This window comes from Glossina fuscipes, unplaced genomic scaffold (genome assembly GCF_014805625.2).
Source record: "Glossina fuscipes isolate IAEA_lab_2018 unplaced genomic scaffold, Yale_Gfus_2 142, whole genome shotgun sequence".
In the NCBI taxonomy this organism is placed as follows: Eukaryota; Metazoa; Arthropoda; class Insecta; order Diptera; family Glossinidae; genus Glossina; species Glossina fuscipes.
Window position 1 is genome coordinate 298,595 of NW_023998485.1, and position 17,667 is coordinate 316,261.

The 17,667-nt window shown below is 34.8% G+C and overlaps 2 protein-coding genes across 2 annotated transcripts; both read left to right on the forward strand.

Annotated features, from left to right (window-relative positions):
• Window positions 1–382: 382 nt before the first annotated feature.
• LOC119641085 (angiotensin-converting enzyme-related protein-like) lies at window positions 383–2,831 on the forward strand. Its single transcript, XM_038039521.1, has 5 exons — window positions 383–542; window positions 599–1,169; window positions 1,366–2,078; window positions 2,140–2,668; window positions 2,742–2,831. Exons 1-5 carry the CDS (start codon window positions 489–491, stop codon window positions 2,756–2,758), a joined length of 1,884 nt encoding a protein of 627 aa, XP_037895449.1. The 5' UTR covers window positions 383–488; the 3' UTR covers window positions 2,759–2,831.
• A 4,541-nt stretch (window positions 2,832–7,372) lies between these two features.
• Window positions 7,373–13,422, forward strand: LOC119641093 (angiotensin-converting enzyme-like). Its single transcript, XM_038039534.1, has 8 exons — window positions 7,373–7,457; window positions 11,028–11,089; window positions 11,172–11,718; window positions 11,800–12,163; window positions 12,223–12,574; window positions 12,637–12,992; window positions 13,055–13,227; window positions 13,295–13,422. The coding sequence occupies exons 2-8, from the start codon at window positions 11,051–11,053 to the stop codon at window positions 13,309–13,311; spliced, it is 1,848 nt and encodes a 615-aa protein (XP_037895462.1). The 5' UTR covers window positions 7,373–7,457; window positions 11,028–11,050; the 3' UTR covers window positions 13,312–13,422.
• Window positions 13,423–17,667: the final 4,245 nt, after the last annotated feature.

Sequence of the window (17,667 nt, forward strand, 5' to 3'; positions counted from 1 at the left end):
TTTACGACTTCATGTTGTAAACAAGGGAATAGTAACGACGTCTTTGAAAAGGAGGTTAATTTTGATAAATTTGGAGCGCGTTTAGCACCCCGTTTTGAACTATCCTTGTAAAGGGTATTTAATCGTGGAAATGAGTCAAAATTTGCATTAATAAGAAAGGAGCAAGGTATTGAAAAATCGATTGCCTAATTTTATTGTGTTTATTCGTTTCAAAAATTTTTCGACAACTTGAAATTCCTGTTTATCGAAAGACGTTCGGAAAATTTAAATTTGATTCAAAGATTTTATTCAAATATTCAACAATAAATAACAAAAAGAGAAATATCGTATTTTTGTTTTGTTGTACTACAAAAAGTGAAAAAGTGTTTTTATTTGGGACATTAACAAACTGATAAGAATTTTGTGACGATAAGAATTCTCTGGACAATTGATCTTTACATCTCAGAATCAATGGGCATTTGCATAAAGGCACGTAAAATACTAAAAATATGAGGCATTTGTGGGTTGTTACGTTTAGCTTATTGGCTTTATCTCACGTAAAGGTATAATTCTTTAAAATGGTTTTCAGTTTTATTCCATATTACTTTTGTTTTGACAGCCTTTTACTGCCATAGCTTCGAAAATGTACACTTGCTCCTCAGAGTTCCCAGAGGCATTAAAATTTTTTGAGCGCGAAAATGAGTTAATGCATTTGCGTAAACGAAAGGAGAATTTAGCTGCCTTCAAGTATAGCACGGATCTGACGGAAGGGAATCGGCAGGCTATGATAGAGGTAGCCTCTCAAAACGCTAAAGAAAATAAGGAGTTGGCAGAGTCTATAAAGAAAATATTTAAATACGATCAGATTACGGACCCTTGTTTGAAGCGACAAGCAGTGATTCTGTCTGATATAGGTGCTGATGTCTTAGATTCGGAAGATTTTGTAACTCTACAAAATGCTATCAGTAAAATGCTTACCAACTACGCTTCGACCAAAGTTTGCTCTTTTGAAAATCCAAATCTCTGCAATATGACTCTAGAACCCCACATACAAGGAAAACTAGGTCAAAGTAGGAATCCAGAAGAGCTCGAACATTATTGGACTGAATGGCATAACAAGGCTGGCACACCAATGAAAAAGCAATTCACAAAATATGTAGAATTAACCAGGATGGCGGCTAAATTAAATAGTAAGTAAAAAGTGACGTACGACATAACGGAACGTTGTCTGGAAAAACGTGACACATTGAACAGTCTTGGGCAATCGTTCTATTTGTGACTTCATGGCGTAAACATATTTCTCAAAGCAAAAATGTGCTTCCAATAGAAAAATTCATAAGATATTAAATATATTTTAATTCAATTAGTTTACGAAAAAAATTTCAGGTTACGATTCCTATGCTGATTACTGGAAGCATTACTATGAAGATCCTGATTTTGAGAATAATGTTCACGCCGTCTATAAAGCAATACTACCGTTCTACCAGCAACTTCACGGTTATGTTCGACATCGCTTATTTCAACACTATGGACCGGATGTTATTGCAGTTAAAGGCAATATTCCCATCCAGTTGCTAGGCAATATGTGGGGTCAACAGTGGGATAATGTTATGGATCTGCTTACTCCATATCCGAATGCACCAACCATCGACGTTACCGGTGAAATGAAGCGTCAAGGGTATACCGTGAAAAAAATATTTCAATTAGGTGATGAATTTTTTCAGTCAATGGGCTTGCGTTCCTTGCCATCGAGTTTCTGGGAATTAAGTATGCTGGAAAAGCCGGATAAGAGGTTGGCTGTTTGCCATGCTTCTGCGTGGGATTTCTATGGAGACAGTGACGTGCGTATTAAAATGTGTACAGAAGTAAATGCTCACTACTTGTACGTAGTACACCACGAATTGGGACACATTCAGTATTATTTGCAATATGAACATATGCCGACGCCTTTTAGAGGAGCAGCTAATCCCGGTTTTCATGAGGCAGTTGGTGATGTTATTGCCTTGTCGGTCGGTACACCCAAACACTTACACGCTATTGGCTTGTCGAAAGTTGATAGATTGAACGAGCAAAGCCGAATTAACGAGCTATTCAGATTGGTATGTGATCTGCAGATAATCTTTTCATTGTTGATAATAATTTTCAATTTTATGAACTTAGGCATTAAAAAAAGTGGTCTTTTTACCTTTTGCCTATGCCATGGATAAATTTCGTTATGTAGTATTTAGGGATGAATTAAGAGAAGAGTATTGGAATGTAAATTTTTGGCAAATAAGATCCGTTTTATGTGGATTAGAGCCGCCTATTGAGCGAACGGAAAGAGATTTTGATCCTCCGGCTAAGTATCATATATCAGCCGATGTCGAGTATTTGCGTTACTTTGCCGCACACATATTTCAATTCCAATTTCATAAGGCTATGTGCCTAAAAGCCGACGAATATGAACCGGGCGATCCAGAGAAGCCATTAGACAATTGTGACATATATAAAAGTAAGGAAGCCGGCAATGCTTTCAGTGACTTTTTATCGTCCGGTAATTCAAAACATTGGAAGGAGTTACTGGAAGATTTTACCGGTGATACGGAAATGAATCCTTCTGCTCTGTTGGAATATTTTGAACCGTTAAATAAATGGTTAATTGCAGAAAATCGCAAATTGGGCGTACCGGTAGGATGGGATGTAACTGACAGTAAGTGATGTAATTTGCATTATTGAGATTAATGGTTTAATTTTCAAATTTTTTAAAATTTTTATTATCACAGAAGTTTATGTACCATAAAAGCTGATTTCATGGGGCAGATGACCTTTGGGATTTTTTATTTCATATTTCTACTAACAGTTTGTATTTGGCTTCTTTTTTGCAAAATAATAATAAAACTGACTTTCTGTTGCTTTCAATTCTTGAAGTTTAATATGCCTTAGATGAATACAAACGCTATGAAGTGTCATTTTTATTGCGACAGTCTTAAGATATGTGATGTCACGACAGAATGAAAAAAGAAAACGTGAAAGGAAGTTCTTTTTAGCTAAATGCTGCTTTAAAATCTTATTTCGTAATCAAGTCTTAAATTTCTTTCATAGAATATTTAAGTGATTACGGCAGCTACAAGACATTAAAAGGAAATGATCATTAATCATGGGTCGCGGGCTATTTTTTGACATGGTCGAGGATATTTTTTATCATGGTCGAGGATATTAGCATTTATTGAAAGTAACTCTGTGCTCTCTCTATTCTAAACAAAAGGGTAAGTTTTTATAAACATTGCAACGGGAAAAACCAAATAACGGCGTTTAGCCGTTTTAACCACAAAGAAGTTGTAACAAGTGAACAATTGCGAAAAAATTTCAAAAAAAAGGAATTAAAAGGGTTTCAAATTAAAAGAAGAAATTTGTGAAACTTTAACAAAAAACTGAAATAAGAAAAAACCCAACGAATTTTAGCAAAGTTGCATAGGAACATGCCTATTAAATCGATAATAAATTTCATAGCGAAATTCTAAGGATATATTAATCCTAAGGGTATATTATTCCTACAGTTTGGGTATATTTTTTTAGCACAACTTTGCAATTTTTGCTTAAAACCATCGCCATATAGGTTATTTTAATAAAAATACAGAAGTATTCTCTAAGAAAAATCTTTTCGAAAACATTGTGATCTGAAATTAAGATCTTAATTACCATAGCAAACCCATACTTTTAATTACGGACAGTTTGTATTGAATCTTTCAAGTCCTATAATTGACTTTTATGCTGTAGCGTTTCAATATTTCATTTTTAAATGATTTGACAATAAATCGTATATATGAAAAATTATATTAAATTATTATTATTATAATTACTATTATTATTAATTTAGCCAGAGAATAAATTCTGAGACTAAAGTCTTAAAGCATTAGCATCTAAGGCTATCGGCTTCCTCTCTCTTCCTCATTTGAGATTCGAACTCACGACTATTGAATTGTTAGTCGAGACTCTGCCTATTTTTATATATTATATTAAAAAGAGCTACTGCTGCAAAACTAAAAATGGGAATACAAGAACTTCTATATTAACTATAACACTACAAAATTTCATTGAGATGAAGTCCTTGAAAAAGGCGAAAAATTGACGCCACTTTATGACCCTAAACAAAAGGCATATTTTTAAAATTTTTTAGGAGGAAATGTAATATAATATTAACATTCGATGGAGATAATGAACGGGCCTTTTAAACATTAAAACTGAATTATTTTCGAAAAATATTATAAAATAGCAAGATTGCTGTTGTTCTCGTAGCATGTTTTTAATCTCTCGATGCTCTTGGCTGGATATGCGGACGTTTAAATTATAACTGATATTGTTACATGATCCTTGAACAAAAGATACAAATCTGACCAAATTGACTGCATTTGCAAAGATGCATAATAAAGGAAGTAAATATGGTTAAGATTATGGGTCTCTGAGGCAAATTTCAATTTGAGCGCTGGGATTTGGAAGGTATTATCTTTGTGCTGAATAGAGCAATTTTTGACCAAAAGCAAGGTTAATATTTTGGTTATAAATAAATTTTAAAATAAATTATGCAAAATATTTTTGTGCTTTGTAAAAATTAAGCACGATTGCTTTTAACGAATTTTTATGGTCTGTTTTTCTTGTTAAGTCAAGGTCTTTTTTTTGTACAGATTTATCCCTTAATCTTATTTTTGCATTATATATTATATTGTTTTCTTTTTATTAATTATTAAGTTATCCCAAGCTGTAAAGGAGAACAGCTAACTACTCCCAAACTCTTTGATTTATTGCATGCAATAAAAATGCAATTAAACGAAAAAATAAATAAAATATAAAATATAGTCAATTTACGAGAAACAATATTTATGCGCGGCCACAAACACCCGCATTTTAAAGTTGAAAATGGAACATCTAAAATGTATGAAAGTAGAGCTGGAATGCATCAGGAAATATGTTGAGTGCAATGCGTGCAATGCTGTATAATATTATCACTTTAGATTTTCCGAATGTTAACAATAATTTACCTGCAGTATGTGTGGGTGACACAGCAATTTTACTTCAATCTAATGGCTCCAATAAAATAAACGTATGAAAGACGTACGCATTTAACTTACAAGACGAGTAGCGGTTCTTATTTTTCGCATATTGTGAATGGCAGTACCATCCTTAATAACATTAATGTACATATTGACTAAAAATTAATAGGGAAGTACCACTCGTTCCATAGTGAAAAGGGAAATATTGAAATAGTAGAAAAATAAGAAGGTAAGACTTTTCATCTAACTGTTAAAACTCGATGGTTTGACTGCAAAGAAACTTTACATGATGATCTTGACACATAACGCCAACCTTCAAAATATCTAAACAAGCTGAGTAGTATTCTAGAAAAATTTCGTCTCAATAAATCCAATGGAATGAAAAGATTGGAAAGGCATCACAGACCCAACACTATCTCACATTTAGAAATTAAATTATTTTGTACCCTTGAGTTAGTTCAGTTCATCATCTCTGATTGTCTAGCAGCTGTTGGTTCATTTAGACATCATACTTAGCTGACAATGGAATAAATTGCCCTGTTACGATTATAATATTATCCCCATTGCATAGCATTTCTAAATAGAGTTATCATATAAATATATGATAAGCATCATAGTTAGTTTTTTCGGATGGACCGCTAATACGTATACAATGCTAATGTTTTTCTTTGCCTATGTGAGATCAAATGTTTTTTAAAACATTTCCTGGAATTCCACAAAAAAATTTGACAGCATTTAGAAATTGAGTTCAAAAACGTGAACAAATTCTACGTCTACAAATTCTATAACAGTGGCAAAAACTTTTATATTATACATTATATATTTTATTGCAGATGCGACTGTATGTGTTCGTTATCTTTTTATGGCCAAGAAATATCCAATTGTTAGCAGAAAGCAAACAGACTTATATTCTCAACCTATTGAATATAAACAAATCAATAAGAAATGCAATCTGTGGAAGTTCAAAGATAATTAAACTAACTATCAGCTCAAGTATTGCTGGGGGGTGGAGTTGTTCACTAAGCCGAGTGTGGTACGTTTTTCCTGCGTTTTTGGATGATAGAAGTATTCAACGATCGTTGTTTATAATTATGGCAAGAAAACGCGCTTGATTACAAAAATCGCTTTTTCGTATTTTTAACTTCGTCATGTCCTTCCATTCGCCCGTCTGGTATTAGATACCTCAGAATAATTGCATTAGTATTTGAAAAAGTCGTCTTAACGGATGAATCGTCAGTAAATGCAGGAAAATATATGTTAACAAAAGCGCAAAGGTTTCCTCATGCTTGGGACATTTGTATAAAAATGTTGCGATTTTATTATTTCCTCAAGAGTTGCCGAGTAGGTCAGAATCGCAGCTACCAAGTCACAGTTTGCTGGTTTAAATCTCAACGGGATAGCGTTTACTTCGGTCGTAGTTATAACGAGTTCTGTGTCAGTAAAGGCATAGCACTTAACGATTAACTGCAAACACTAATGCAAACACTATAGGAGAAATGCATATAAAAGTTCAATTAACAGAAGTTACTGTAGAAAGTTTGGGTGAGAAAGTTGAATTAAATGGTCTGGACAAAGGGGAACTGGGTAAAGCACATAAAACTGAACAACTATTTTCTGCATTTTTCTTTTTATTGCACTTCTGATGGATTTGTTATGTTCAATTATTATAGTTTCATTAAGACAGCCGAAAACGTTTAGGAGCTGTCAAGAAGACAAAGCTCCTACAGAACATATGTTTTGCTAAACAGTCAGGCGGTGAGTATTGCCATAAGGTATTCAACAATTCGGTCCTGAAAACAGCGCAGAAGAATATCCAGCGTGTGAATACCAAGCTCAGGTGAACCGAATTATTATAAATAACAAAAATATTTTTTTTAGGTTGAAGTCGCTTTGTACAGCAATTTCATGTGGTTAGGTTATCACAATATTGATTATTGAGCATACGTTCACTAAGTTGCTGCCACCATTTCCCTACGTCTTTCTATCTCTTTCCTACTCTATCTCTTTTCTACTTCTTTCGGCCTCCAACGCGTTACGCATATAGGGGACATCCACTAAGTGATTGGTCATATCAAAAAAAATTTGGTTTTCTTTTGCATGTAAAGTATATATTACTAATTGGAAGTCAAAGGAAACCATTAGTATTCTCTGGTAGGGTTTAAAGAAAGTTAATTTTATCACCCAGCTCTTACAAATATCTTATCAATAGTTAAGCGCTCTCTTGAACGGAATTTATGGCGTTACTTTGCGTTTTAAACACATTGTGCGGATACGTATGTTACTAGGTTCGATTAAGAGCAATCAAACGTCAAAGTATCGCTGGCACGTTCTCTTCATAATCGCGATCATGATTTCATGACAGTATAAAAGCATGCCGGCAAACCGACATCAAATTCAGTTTGTTTTTCTTCGCCATAGAAGACAAGTTTCGTTAATTAGGAACGGTCAATTGTAAGTTGGAAATTAATGATAAATTAAGGTTTTGCCGTAAGTTAAGTGTTCTTTGGCATTGAACGGAATTGAAAAAGTGTTGAAAATTTGCCTAAAAGCTGTGCTTTTTTAATTAATTCTTCAAATTCGTTGGCACTGCGTGTGTTCTCTTACCTAGCGTTTGTTATCAAGTCAATTTGATGATAAATTAGTGAAATGCAATCGTCATCATCGCATCAAAACTACAAATTATACAATTTTTTTTTTTTTTTTTTTTTTTTAAACATCGATCACTGCTCTTAATTTAACTTGCAAATTCAAAGAAAAACAAGAAAAAGGTTATGTTCAGCTTGAAACGACTTTATTACTATCTGTCAATAGACGGCGTATTACAAGTAATTGCAATATTGATATGTCGATGGTATCGTGATGATTGTATATCGTGAAGTTCGTGAAGATTTTACATCGTGAAGATTGTATATCGTACATATGTCAAATCACATTTTCAGAGATGGTATTTGGCGACAAAGCATACCGTGACGAGAGTGATATGAAAAGATTCGGGACATGGTTTGATGTAAAAATCGTGATTTAAAAAATTGGACAGAAAGACGTCTTTAAATTGGGGGACCTCCACGAGGTGTATGGCCGTGCTGTACAAACGTATAGCAAATTTAATATACTTAACGCGGAGAAAATAACAATTAGTTGGACGGAGAGATAGAGATTTATTCCGAAGGGGATGGGTTTATTGTATCATTTCAGTTGAAGAGCAGGTTTTACTAATTTAAACGCAGCAGCGAAAGACATTAAAAGTTGTAACAAAGCTCAAAGCAGGCTTTTCAACGAAATTGCCGGCAAAAACTTTATCAACCGCTAAGTTTAGTTGAAGTTTAGCGAATATCTCGCCTTATCTCTTTTTGTTGATTGGATTCAACGTGGTTGGTCGTGTCTTGACAGAAAATGTTCTTGATCCCATTGAGGCTGAAAGGCAACAAATTAGTTTTTAATAGAAAAAACCATTTAAAAATTTGGCACAGATTCGTAGCCCAGGGTAAGAAACGAAATAACGCAGGAAATTTATTAAAGACATTTTTCCTAGGTAGCCCTTCAATCTTTCATCATAAGGTAATACATAAAAAGCCGTCCCGTCATAGGGCTGTACTACTTTTTTCATTTCGTTTGTAATGTTCGACAACACATAGGGTTGATGTAACCACAGTTAGCAGAAAGTTCCAAATCCATATGTGGAAGTTGATAATAATAGAAACAGAAGAAGATTATACACAAAATGTTCGCGATTGGTATATACAAATTGAGATTAAAAGTGTAAATAGGCAAATAATATCGAAGTATTGATATAAAGATATCCTCTTCATTGCTTCGAATAGCGAGTTATCAATCCTACAGTTTCATACAAGACAATAGTCTCTGCATACGACAATTGAGCCTTAACCGATAGGCTGCCTATTCGAAGTTTGCTGGAAGATGTTTTCGACTTTTCCTTATGAAAAATCATTTTATGGTATAACATGTTATCTTAGGCGGTAAAACGTTGTTCATTGGAATTACGATACGGCCAAGGACGGCCAATAATTGTTGGGCTTGAAAATGTTTCTCAATTTTTTATCCATTCACTTCACTCAGGGTATGTTCTATTCTTAATTTATTATTAATAAAGGTTGCCTTACTATTAATAATAGTTTTTCATTGTGTTATTATCAACTCGAAATAAATAATATATTCTTGGTTAGTGCGATATCCTAAATAATCTTAGATTGCCTAAGTTTCATTAGAGTTTCTAAAAGGCTTCTACTTAAAACTCACATAAAACTTAATCAAAAAGATTATGATCAAACTTACTTACTTTCGAGAGTATACTAAGGCAATTATTGAATAATGTGCAAATTGTGCCGGTTTTACACTTAACGTATTAAAAATCAAGTGAAAACAAGTAAGAAAATTGTACTCGGCGCTGACCCAATCATTTATACTTACCATTTTTAGACTTGGAATCTTAAAAAAAAGATAAAACTAAATTTTCCATAATATTGGACTGGCGTGGTCGTTTTTTTCGGAATATACCAGGAAACTTTTATCATATGCCTATTGCCGTTTATGCGTATTGAGCATCACACCAAGAAAGTAGGGGGGCTCTCAGTTTGCCTATTTGTGAGGCCTTTAAACGATTTTACAAATTTTCAATTCACATGCAACAGTTTTATATCCGTTTTGCGGCCAAAAGGATGCAAATCACAGACGTCAAACATGCGGCCGGACGTGTTCAAATTGCTTTCGCCTGGGTAGCGTAAACGTTTTGGAAAAAAAATATGCCGCCGTTCTAGGATCAATTTTGTTCTTCTAATCGAAAGTTTTAAAGTTCTAATTATAAACTAATCATCACAATTATCAACAGGGTGCGCACCCACTAGCCTGCCGGCATTCTCTCTCTCTGCTTCTTTCCTCTCTTTTATCTGACTGTTATCGTGTTACACGTACAGGAGACATTCCCTTAGTGATTGGTCGCATATTTTTATTCACTTTGACTGAAGCTGCAAAACTAATCATGTAACATTGATTTTCTTCACTTTCTCGCTTAGTTGCTTTAGGTTAAAGGTGATTAGGCAGTGTCGATTTATGTAATCATGGTATAAATCCGATGTTTTTTATTGTTATTTCGTTAAGAAAGATCTACAGCTTGTTACGAATCTGGAACAGTTTTACTTTACTTTCTACTTGCCTTATATTTACGCATCTATACGACCATCTTGTTAAGTTAAGCTGTTACTTTTTAGTCAGACTAACTTTTTGTAGGCTTACGGAGACGTTTGTTGACGCAATACTTTTCTATACATATTTTGGCCTGTATTGTTTACGGTTTTATGGTAACTTAGATTTACCGTTCCGATAAGCAGCCTACAAAAATATGCATTTATATGTATTCGTCTGCAGCGTCTGCTTTTAAAATCATGAAAGACTGTAAAAAATCAAGAAAAAAGTTGGATATAAATTTTATTAAAATAATTTCATTACTTTTTACCGTGATCTGCTCAAAGAAGAACGTAGTCAATCGGCAAATATCCGAAATATCCGAATATGAGGATATTGCGAATATTACTATATGTTTTTATGAATAATTTTCTATGCTTTTAAGAGAGATCGATTGAGACTGTCGTTAGATCTCAGTTACGCGAAAACTTCTATTGTGATATGTATATTCTTTTAATTGTTTACGGTCAAAATTTGTAAAGAAACTTAAGTTAATGTATCTCATGCTTCGATAATGAATAAATTTTGCTTTCATGCCATTGGTTAATCATTATGAGTCAATATTGAAACATTTATATGAAACAGTGCGATAGGACCGCAGCACAAATTAGTTTTCAATACGTGATTATTTTTTGCCTTTTGCTTTTTTGGTCAATGTTCTCTTACGACCTTGATTCGACTTTGGATATTTTATGCAGAACTCGGTCACGGAAAATCCTGGAGTTGACTTTTTGCGGTTTGATTTTTCTGTTTTTTTAATTGACAATAATTTTTGCTTCGATTTTTTATTTACTTTTGTCTAATTTGGATATCTTTTTATAGCTACTGTGAATACCAAAATAAGTATGAAATTGTTGTTGCTGGCCTTCTTAGCCAGTGTAGCGGTAAGTTTGCAATTCCTTCTCACCACTCAGCTCGTTGTTGTTTCACTTCGTATATAAAAGTTCTGCTCGTTTCTTTTTGTAGCTTTGCTCCGCTGGTATAAAAGAGGAAATAGTAGCTGCTGAATATTTGCAGAACCTTAATGCAGAAATAGCTAGACGCACGAATATCGAGACCGAGGCTTCTTGGAACTTTGCTAGCAATATAACCGATGAGAATGAACACAAAAAGAATGAAATCTCTGCTGAACTAGCGAAATTTATGAAGGAAGTCGCTAAGGATATTGCGAAGTTTGACTGGAATCTTTTTCAATCCGACGATTTGAAACGTCAGTTTAAAATGTTTTCCAAATTGGGCTACGCTGCTTTGCCTGATGATGACTACGCTGAGTTATTAGACGTTCTTTCTTCAATGGAATCAAATTTTGCCAAAGTGCGCGTATGTGATTATAAAGATAACAATAAATGTGATATGTCGTTAGATCCAGACGTAGAAGAGATTATTACTAAGAGCCGAGATCCCGAAGAACTGAAACATTACTGGTTAGAGTTTTATAATAAAGCTGGAACTCCGACCCGTAAACACTTTGGGAGATATATTGAATTGAATACTAAGGCCGCACAACTAAACAGTAAGTTGACGGGGATCGTCTCTTCTGTGTTTATTTTCTTCCCTTCCATTTTTAAATATTTACAAAATGCTTTTCTTTCAGATTTCACTTCTGGTGCTGAATTGTGGCTAGATGAGTATGAAGATGAGACCTTTGAGCAACAACTGGAGGACATTTTCGAAGATATTAAACCGTTATATCATCAATTGCACGGTTATGTGCGTTATCGTTTAAACCAACACTATGGTGATGATGTGGTGTCGAGAACCGGACCCATACCAATGCATTTATTGGGTAATATGTGGGCTCAACAGTGGTCTGATATTGCTGATATAATATCTCCTTTTCCCGAAAAGCCTTTGATTGATGTTACCAGCGAAATGGTCAAACAAGGTTATACGCCTTTGAAAATGTTCGAAATGGGTGACGATTTCTTTACATCCATGAATTTAACGAAATTACCAAAGTAAAGACATTTAACACCAAAAATAGAAGTCACAATTTTTAACACATTTCTTTTTGCAGAGAATTCTGGGAAAAGAGTATTTTGGAAAAGCCTACAGATGGACGCGATTTAATATGTCATGCCAGCGCCTGGGATTTTTATTTAGTGAATGATGTTCGCATTAAACAATGTACTCGGGTTACTCAAGATCAATTCTTTACCGTTCACCATGAATTGGGTCATATTCAATATTTTTTGCAATATCAACATCAACCATTTGTCTATCGTTCTGGGGCTAATCCTGGTTTCCATGAAGCCGTCGGTGATGTTCTTTCTCTATCGGTATCCACGCCAAAGCACTTGGAACTAGTGGGTCTGTTAAAAGATTATGTACATGATGAAGAAGCTCGTATCAATCAATTGTTTTTGACTGTAAGTGTTTCCTCGACGATATTTGTTGACATATCTTGAGTTAACTTTTGTTGTTCGATCAGGCCTTGGATAAGATTGTTTTCTTGCCCTTTGCTTTTACAATGGATAAATATCGTTGGGCCTTGTTCCGTGGTGAAGTGGATAAGTCTGAATGGAACTGTGCTTTCTGGAATTTGCGTGAACAATATTCAGGTATTGAACCACCAGTTGTACGAACTGAAAAAGATTTTGACGCTCCTGCTAAATACCACGTTTCGGCCGATGTGGAATACTTGAGATATTTGGTATCCTTTATCATCCAGTTCCAATTCTATAAGAGCGCCTGCATTAAGGCAGGTCAATACGATCCCAATAATCCTCAAATGCCTCTGGATAACTGCGATATCTATGGTAGTGTGGAGGCAGGAGAAGCGTTTCAGTGAGTTAAATAATTTGGAAAAAATGTATTATTAGTTTTCTCAAAGCGCAATCGTTTTACAGTAAAATGCTTTCATTGGGTTCTTCTAAACCATGGCCTGATGCATTAGAAGCTTTTAATGGTGACCGCATTATGACGGGTAAAGCAATCGCTGAATATTTTGAACCTTTGCGAGTTTGGCTAGAGGCTGAGAACATCAAGAATAATGTAAACATCGGTTGGGACAAGTCTGATAGTAAGTTTTATTATGATTGAGTGCCTTGAAGGGAAGTGTTTATTATTTATTTGTTATTTATACATAGAATGTGTCGCTGCTTAAGGGTCCTTTTCTCTGCTACAAATTTGGTATTAATTAAGTTAATATTTCCAATGTATGTGTGTTAGTTATCTTCAGCAGTATTAAAATAAAAGACAGCTCACTCTTGTTGAATATAAAGTCTTTCGATTACAGGAGCAAGTTAAAACAACGTCGTGGAATTATGCTTTAGATAATGAGGGTTCTGTCATCTTGAACCTGTATACACTTATGGAATCAATTTAAAAACGATGGGCAAAATTATAATAAGAAATATTTCTCGAAGATGATGTTAGCAGAGCTTTATCGTGTATTTAAAGCGTTACCGCCGAGGCGTATTAATTATTAAATACTTCGCACTATTTTGCTTAACACAATTCCTCCCTTTTCTTCGTCATAATATATCAAAAGGTATAACTTATTGCTTTTAAAACTTGTACGTTATAGCTGCGCGCCGTTTTCGTCTATCCGCAGTACTTTCTTTCCTACCAACGCAATACGATTCCAAACATTTCTCTTCTTGGCTGAAAGTTAAAAGTCAAAATTCGTAATATATTTTTCCTGTTCTGAATTTCGTATAGGGACGTAGCGTGCAAAAATTTTTTTTTTTTTACATTTCGAGAAGATCCTGAAATATAATAAATAAAATAAAACTCTAAAATTGAAAATGCTTTTGGAAAAAGAGATTTTATTTTTTATGGCATTTGCGTTTTGTATATTTTGTATTAAAAAAATTGATGTGCTTGCCATCACCACTCTTCTCCATATTAATCCTTTATTTATCTTTTCTGTTAAATCAAACAATGAAAGTAAACAATATAAAAGAATGAATGTAATACTGGTTGGAAATGCAATAAACAGCATCAACTTCGATGACTTGTCATATAACGCTAAATTGAGTGGTTTGGCGCACCATGAGTGGTTTGAAAGTTTTTATGAATTAAGATTTCGAGTTTAAAGGCATGCTCTCTACGCGACCAGCTCAGCGTGGTGTGGCATGAGCTGCTACAATCGTCTTCGGCTTATAGCGCAAGAAATTAATGCGTTTAAATCGAGCGTTAGAAGACAAACGGCTTAAATTCATTGGGAGACACGATAAATTGAATTTATAATGTGACAATGCCCGACTTTATAAATCAGAAGGGAAATTGGCCCGTTCGACTGTCACTTGCCTCGAACACGGGGGCCTGGTTGACGGGCACTCTTGTCCTTAAGTCAAAAAGTCAAACTTAAGTTTTTTTTTATTTATTTTTTTTATACGCTTTTATACATGAAATTTAACTAAAGAAACTTATAGTCGAATTCAGTGCATCTTGAGAGAAAATCTTATACTAGTTTCTTTAAAAGCTAGTATACAATAAAAAGGAAGATAAAAGGGAGGATAATAAAAACAAAGTAAGTTCAAAAATAACTTAAAAAGTTAAAAACAATAATTCATGTATAAATAAATAGAGAGAGAAAAGAAAAAAAAAAGAAAAAAAGCATGTACACAGCTAGCACAGAAGCACAGGAAGACATCCGGGTTGCAAGTGAACCCCTAAACCATTGCAAACGTGCGTAAGCTTGGCAACCAACACGTTAACAACGCAATATTATTTTAAATAAAAAATGAAATATTAAGAATGAAATGTAAGTTTAAGTGCGACAATCGCGGATATTAAGCAACGTTGCTTTAGTAGACTTTAATGGGTCTGGTATTGAGAATAAGTGATAGACTAATTCAGGTTTCTGCAAACAACTCTGAACGGTTTAAACAACTTATAATTATATTTACATTGACTAAGCTTAATCAAGATGAAGTGCCTAGAGAAGCGGTTAGGAACATTATAGCTTATCTGAACAAGTAATGCAGGCGAGTCAATACTACCATTTATTACTTTGATTAAAAAGGACACCCCAAGAACAAATCTACTTTTCTTAAGTGGCGGTAAGGATAATAGAAGCAACCAGTTTTCATAGAGGGGAAGAGAAGCAATCCCTAAGGCCAAACAACAAGAATTGCTTTTGAACAGATTCAATTGAATTTACATAGCACCTATATGAAGGAGACCACACAACAGAGACATACTCAAGCATAGGTCTAACCAAATACATGTACAGCCTTTGAGAAAGAAAGCTTCTTACATTTATTTAGATTTAGATTCATAAGATTCATTCATTATTCAAGTCAATTTCAAGCTGATTTGATTGCGATTGTACGGAGAAAGAAGAAAACAGCTTCACATCATCAGAATACATTAAGATCTCGCTGGATTTAATCGCCGAGGGCAAATCATTAAAGTATAAATTAAATAAGATGGGTCTTAAGTGGCTACCTTGAGGTACGCCAGACGTCACGGGGAATTGATCCGAGGTAATGAAGTTAAACAAAACCCTAAATGATATATTGTGCAGATAAGAGCTTATCCATTTCACTATATAGAAAAGGAAGCCAGGGGCTTGGAGTTTAAAGATAAGTAAGTTATGATTAACTAAATTAAATGTCTTGCTTAAATCAGTATATATAAGATCAGTGCGAGAGCCACTAGAAAAAGTCTTGAAAGCATGACAAGTAAACCTTAAAAAGTTGGTGACCGTATGTCTTCCTTTGCGAAAGCCATGTTGGAGTGGAGAAATATACGATTTGATGACAAAAGCCAAATGCTGAGTCACAATTTGCTCGAACAGTTTGCGCAAGACACTCAACTTGACAATGCCTCTGTATTTCTCTACAAGTTGCCTACTTCCACTTTTGTGAATAGGAATAAGGAAACAAGCCTTCCAACACAAAGGGAAAGCACCTAAATTCAAGGACTTGTTAAAAATCTTTGAGATAACACCGTATAGCTCGCCAGCACAGTCGGAATAGTCGAAAGAAGAACGACTTTTCGAACAGTTTTTGAAAAGCTTTTTTTTCCTATTCTTGTAATACATAGTTGTGTTATTAAACTACGGGGGACACCTGCTTCAAGGATGGGACTGCTTGATCGGAATGGAGGCGGAAATAGCCTGATTTAATATATTGTAGAACGACGACAGTAAGCTATCAATACTTCCAACTGAGAAATCAAGCGCAATATGTTAAAAATATGATTTTAGCATTGAAACATTGATTTTATGGAAATCATAAATCATAACATTTATTTGAAAAAGTTGAATTTGTAACGTTATAGAAGTTCAACAAACCACCATGCTTGTAATCAAAGGAAATACCCAATGCTGGGTGATAAGGATCCTCAGGTAAACTAAAAGGAAGACAAATTTCGCTCGAAAGGCGATAAATTCAACGTCGCGAGAAGTGAGAAATTCAATTGAGTACGAGGGGACTGCCACAAATATCGCAGTTAAAACACCACTACCACTACGATACAATTGATCACTTCTGAAAATCTGCTCCAACGAATGTAGATCAGGCTATAACCACGTTTCAGTGAAGGCCAAGCAGGAAATCTCCGTGCTGACTGAATTTAGGAAAGTAGAACGAATTTTTGAATTTAGGCCCCTAACATTTTGATGAATGAGAGATAATGTTCCTGAAGAAATGTTTAGTTTTTTGAAGAGGAAAGGGCTACTGCATTAGTATTATGGGGGATAAATTCCTTAATTAAGGATCCAACCGGCCACAATAGTTTAATTAACAACATATTCACGTTTTCATTCGGAACTAGAGTTTTAAAAGACGAGATTGCTCTATGCTGAGAAGGAGCCAATTTGAAAATGCTAACAAGCTTTAAATTGACAGGTGGAACTTTCGTCGCCAGATAATTTTTTATGTTATCCACAGATGTATCAGGTGCCATTCTTGACAGAAATATTGTCTTTGTTCGAGGAACTGCCTTCAAGCAATTGTCATCTGTACTAGAAGCAGTAGGGTTCACGGATTGGGAGTTTTGAATTGGGAAGAATATAGAAGGGGTAACCACACTTGCACGAGCAGTTTGTGCGACCTGCCCAGTTTAGCGACCAGCGTTCACACTCGAACTGTCAGAAGGAGAGGACGATTTGCTATTCTCATTATTAGTTTTAGGCGTTGATGGCTGAGCAGATTGAGTGACGCCAATGCGAGGAGATACCCTTGCCACTTCAGCATAGCTCAAACCAGAAGGACTTCCCGGCTTCTTTGCAACTTTTTTGTTACCGACCGACTCAACAATAGCAGAAACGCTAACGTTCTTTGTAGACTTTGAGGAATCGCTGACTTGCACCAACGAATCGCGTTTAGGAAAGCTCAGAGGCAACGCTACGCTACGAGTTGTAACTTTGCTAGCTGGGGAAGAAGATGAAAGCGCAATATAACGACACTCATCAAACCTAGTCTTAATTGCTTCAAATTTCTTCCACAAGGTGTAAATAGACAATCCAAGTCCGGTGAAAACAACAAAAGAAGCTTGTAAAGAGAAA